General features: G+C 32.3%; 1 protein-coding gene across 1 annotated transcript; it reads right to left on the bottom strand.

The window, feature by feature from the left end:
* Positions 1-2,038: 2,038 nt before the first annotated feature.
* On the bottom strand, positions 2,039-3,677 carry LOC115707235 (heat stress transcription factor C-1). Its single transcript, XM_030635121.2, has 2 exons — positions 3,243-3,677; positions 2,039-3,160 (listed from the first exon to the last, which is right to left on the bottom strand). The coding sequence occupies exons 1-2, from the start codon at positions 3,459-3,461 to the stop codon at positions 2,216-2,218; spliced, it is 1,164 nt and encodes a 387-aa protein (XP_030490981.2). The 5' UTR covers positions 3,462-3,677; the 3' UTR covers positions 2,039-2,215.
* Positions 3,678-5,457: the final 1,780 nt, after the last annotated feature.

Genomic DNA, 5,457 nt, shown 5'->3' with positions numbered 1-5,457 from the left:
ATGCTCATCATCTTATCTCTTTCTCCCCCTTCCACCATCATTGATCCAAAATCCAAAAATGGAGGTTGGCTCGTTGCGCTTCAAAAATGCCCACATCGGAGCCATGGCAAGGTGAGTCTTCAACGGTGGGGCTGGCTACAGACAAGGCCCAAAGCTTATGGGGATAGAAAAAATTAGCATATCGGAGCTTGGGCTTTCACGAATCAAAGATGGCGGTGACTTGGGATCTCGCGAGTTTCCCTTAACGAGTTTTTCAATTTGGGTTTCATGAATCGAAGCTGGATATGGAGACCTGGACGATGGAGTTTCAGGCGACTTAGGGCAGTTGCGATCTGTAGATGGATGATGTGGTTTCGCCACAAAATTTAACGAGAGAAGGGTGGGTGGGGGTTGGGAGTCGGGGTGTGACTAGATGAAGAAGACGTCGATGGTGTGGCTGGATGAAAAGGATGTCGATTGTGTGGCTGGGTAGAAGATGAAGAAGGGAAAGGATGTTGATGGTGTTAGATGGTTAGAATTAGGGTTAGGGTGCAGTGAGAAGAAGAAGAAGACGAAGAAGAAGAAAAGAAAGAAAAAGAAAAAGAAAAGAAAAAGGAAAAAAAAAAGAAAGAAAAAAAATCATTTTTTAATAATTTATTTATTTATTTATTTTTATTTTTTATTTTTTATTTTTTATTTTTTTAAAATTAAAATAATAATTTGGATTAATAATATTTTGACACGTGGCAATTTTAAAAAAAAAAACGGCTCAGTTAAAATTAGGACTAATGGACAAATAAAAAGTGAGACCTTGAGGACTATTGCCGCTATTTTTGGAGGTTGAGGACTAATCTGCATCAACATGAATTTTTTGAGGACTTTTGCCGCAAATTTCCCTACTTTTTATAACCAATTAAAAGTTAAAAAATTATATTTGAAAGCTTTTGATAGACAAATTTAAAGTTATGTACTTGCAAAAAAAAAATATTTAAAGTTATGTACTTTCTCCTTTTAATTTAAAAAGTAAAAAAGCATTAATTTCTACTTAATTACAAGTGTAATTAAACAACGAGTCCAAGTAATTATTAAAAAATACAAAAAATTGAAATCAATCCAAACAAATTTTATATGAGGACATGTATGTCTATAAATGTACAGTCACTAATTAGATTTTTTTTTTTATTATTGTCATTAACTAAACACCAAAATATATATATAATTTATTCGCAACTACTAAATTTAGGAGTAGATGGTAGGAGGTTGTAGCCGTTGAAAAGCTTTCAAATTAACTAGTTATAGAATAGTAACAGGAACGGAACAAAGGAAATACAATTTTTGGTTTTAGTTCATTTGAAGAAGTCTAACTTATAAGTTATTATACAAGCTTATAAATATATTGATTTTTTAGTAACTATAGGTATAAATGTTATTATTGATAAATGTTTGTTGTTAAAATTAGTGGGACACAAAATTATTGATATATTTTTTTATTGATAAAATCACATTAAATATAGTATTTATTTTATGGTGAGATTATTATTTATATATTATTGTGTATAAATAATATGTATAATTTAAACATGTCATAATCATAAAAAAAAAATATGGAAAGAAACATAATATTGTTAATCATCTTTAAGACACCTAACTCTATGGACAAAATAAACATAATTGAATGATAAATTATATTATTTTATCTAAATAATAAGTGTATGTATTGGACAATACATGAATAAAATATAAAGTAACTCATAATTCTCAACAAAGTATTGAAGCCATATAACAAGGGCACTTTCCATCCATACCTCTAAAAATAGAAATATAATACACCACAAAAGGAATGATCTATAAATTGAAAATTAAAAAGAAAAGGCCTGAAAGGAAAAATAGGTAGTGTACCAAATAAAGTGCTTAAAAAAATTAGATAAGACAAAGTGCTGATTTTATTCCCGCAAAACAAGAGAAATATTTGTTTTTGTATCCACTTCGATATATATAAGATCACCAGGTGTATTCAAAACATAAATTAAACAAGAATTTCATGCAATTGGTAGTTCCATTGGCGACATATAATATTTGAACATATTATTAATCTTTTGTTTACAAAGCAAATGAAGTTTAAAATAAGATAAAAAGAAAGAAATACAGAGCAAAATTTTTTAAAAATAAAAGATAGAAAAAAAGAAAGAAAGAAAAAGAAACAATATAGTACGGTGTGAAGTTAACTAATAACGAATTAAAAACCACCTCCAAACAATGAAAATGGATAAGGCGGTGGAGCTGGATCACTGGATTCCATCCCAGCCACTACTCCTGTAAAATAACCTAATTGCCCACTATTGCTATTACTATTACTACTACTACCATTCCCATATCCAGAAACAAATCTCGCCGGAGCCGGCATAGATGATGACGCCATCGCCGCCATGGATTCCGGTACCCTACTTACTGAAACGGCCGATATCGGGTTTTGGCTATTCCCGGGGTAACCATTATAAAAACCCTCTTGAGAAATAAACCGGGCTGGCCGCTGGGCACCCCATCTCGGCTGCGGTGGATACTCCGGCGATGAAGATGAAGACTGGTTAAAATTATAAAAGCTGTCCAATTCGAAACCTGCCTCGCTTGCAACGACGTCGTCTTCGTCCTCGGTCTTGAGCGAGTTGTTAGTACTCGTCCCGGCGGCAGTAGTGGGGGCAGTAGCGGCGCCGCCTCCGGAGGAATTAGAAGAGGTCGTGGCAGAGGATATTGCTAGGCGTCGTTTCTTTTCGGTGAGGTGGTTTTTGTTCTGGGTCATCATACGAGGGAGAATATCAGGGTCCTCAACGACCTTATAGAGAAAGGCCATCATCTGTTGGGGTCGTCTTTCAGTGGTCTCGAGTCGCTTCGTCATCCCCTGAAGCTCTTCCTCTAAAGTTCTCTGTTCTTCCTTAAGCCTTGTTATCTCCATGACTATCTCTTCATCGTCAAGTTCTGTCGGGTCAAGCTGTTTGGAAGCTGAGAAAGTAGTGTGGGAAATTACTCCCCGGTTACTGGTGGTGGTGGTGGTGTTAGTACTACTACTTCCACTGTTATTATTACAGTGCTTTTTTCTCGTGATATTCTTTAGTAAATGCTTTTGGCCTCGAAGAAACCATTCATTCGCGAATTCCCATCTATCTGGATCGACCTTTCGAAACCCCTGTTCAAGTATTTGACTAAATTGATTAACAATTATAACAAAAATATAAATATATTATCTTAAAGCAGTAATAGTGACGTACGTAAGTATTGAGCTGGCGAACAAAGCTGGAGAAATTGTTGTGCTTGAAAAAAGCAGGTAAAATTTTCTGAGAAAAATCTAAAGGTTCGATGACTATGAAGCTGTTATTGGCGTGACCCCAAGAGATCAGACTGTCCGTCATCGGATCATTGACCATCTGATAAGTCTTCATAACGAACGGTGCGATGACGTTGTTGCTCGTCGTCGCCTCCATACCCATATGCCCCGATTCTCTGTCTCGCTCTTTCTTTCTCACAGTGCACAAAAAACAGAAAATGGAAACAAATAAAGAGCCTTTGTTTTTTTTCTCTCTATCAGTCTGATGAGCTTAATTAGCTTATAGCAAAAAATGAAAGAAAGAAAGAAAGAAAGAGGGGCAGAGAGTGATAAAGTGTGGGCGAGTACACGTTTGGGATTATTGGGGATTCGTTAATTTATGAAAGAGGAAATACGGTAATATATAAAAGGACGCGCATACAGTAACACTAGCTAACGTGGCAACTCTTTTCATTTTATTTTATTGTGTTTTCGTCGGGTCACGAGATGGGACCCGCTATTGGCTGATCTTTAATTATCTTTTCTAACACCACGTCATCGAGAGGAGGAAGATATTTTGATGGATTGAGGGATTTGGTTTCACGCGCAGAAATGGAACGTGGGATTGTTCTTTTCGTTTTCTTATAAAATTAATAATATTTGGTGACGTGGTCCCATTGCTTTCGGACAAGTTTTAGCTACTCGACAAAATAGCTATAGGTTTCGAGCTCTTTGCTTGGATAATGATTAGCGGAGAGATTAGAAAAAGGGAAATTTTATTTACACAACAAAAATTCCTAAGTACACCCTATTTTAATAATTTTTATTTTATATAAAATTTATATCTTTAATTGTACTAAGTATTTTTAACTTTTTTCTTTCAATTTATATTCTTAAAAAATATACCTATCAAACAAAATTAAATTATATTTTAAAAATTATGACAAAAAAATTAAAATAAAAAATTATATGAAATTTTCTCAGAAAAAAATAAATAAATATTTACATGAGTTAAAAAAAATTATGAAAATGAAATCAAAATAAGTATTAAAATTAACATAAAATAATGTAAGGAAAAAATTTTAAAAAAATATTAAGAATAATTTTTAAAAATTATTTAAGTTTATATTTTTTTTAATAATGAGGTTTATTTATAATTTTATGGGGTGCAAATATAACACCCCTTAGAAAAATTGATGGATATCATAATCAGGATCCTCTTGTCCATTCACGTTTCTGCATTTACATTTCTATCCTTTCTTTCCCCATGTGCTCTATTAGGGTGTAAATATGGGAGTCAAAATTTTAACTGCATAATTTTACACCAAAATAAAAATAAATAAATAAATTTTTTTACACATTCTCAAATACTATTTTATAAAAAAAATTGTAAGCCATCCCATTTAAACAATTTGCCCAAATTAAATCGAAATAATTCGATGAAAAATGCAAATTAAAAAACCCAATAAAAATATAACCCGTCCAATTTTTGTATTGGGCGAGTTAAAAATAATATCAATCTGCCCAATCAATTAAGAGGGTTTCTTTTATATATAAATATGTTTTTATTATATATAATCTATACATAATATAATTTATATACATATTTATAAAAAAAATAAAAAAATTTAAACTACTATTATTTTTTCATAAGAGTTGATTTGAACTTTAAATTCAATTGATATATTTATCGCATTATCATAATTAACTAAAATATAGCAATTGAATGTGAAAGCAAAAAAATAAACATTATTGCTCAGTTTGGATGGGTTAACCCAACCAAACTGACAAATTCATTGGGCAGGTTAAATTTTTTTCTTAATTGGACGGGTTGCACTAAGATTTTTGTAACCCAATTTTTACGTTGAGTTGAAAAAAATGTAACCTAAACCAGCCGACATATACCCCTAATCTCAAATATATGTACCCTTTTGTGTAAATCCCAAAATATTCCATTTACCCTATCGCTTTTCCTTTCTTATCTTTTCTCTTTCTCTTTTCACTCCAAACATTTTCTCTCTTCTCTACACCCAAAAAAATATCCCCATTAGATTAATTTTCAAAGCTATTATCTGTGAAAGATAAATATATTTCAATCAAGAAAGAGCCTTATCACAAGATCGGAGGAGAAGGTCAATGTTTTCAAGATTTTGGATTGTTTTTTGGTGGAAAAGAAATGG

The sequence above is a fragment of the Cannabis sativa genome, chromosome 1 (assembly GCF_029168945.1).
Source record: "Cannabis sativa cultivar Pink pepper isolate KNU-18-1 chromosome 1, ASM2916894v1, whole genome shotgun sequence".
NCBI classification, from domain to species: Eukaryota; Viridiplantae; Streptophyta; class Magnoliopsida; order Rosales; family Cannabaceae; genus Cannabis; species Cannabis sativa.
This window is presented reverse-complemented; position numbering and strand designations above follow the sequence as displayed.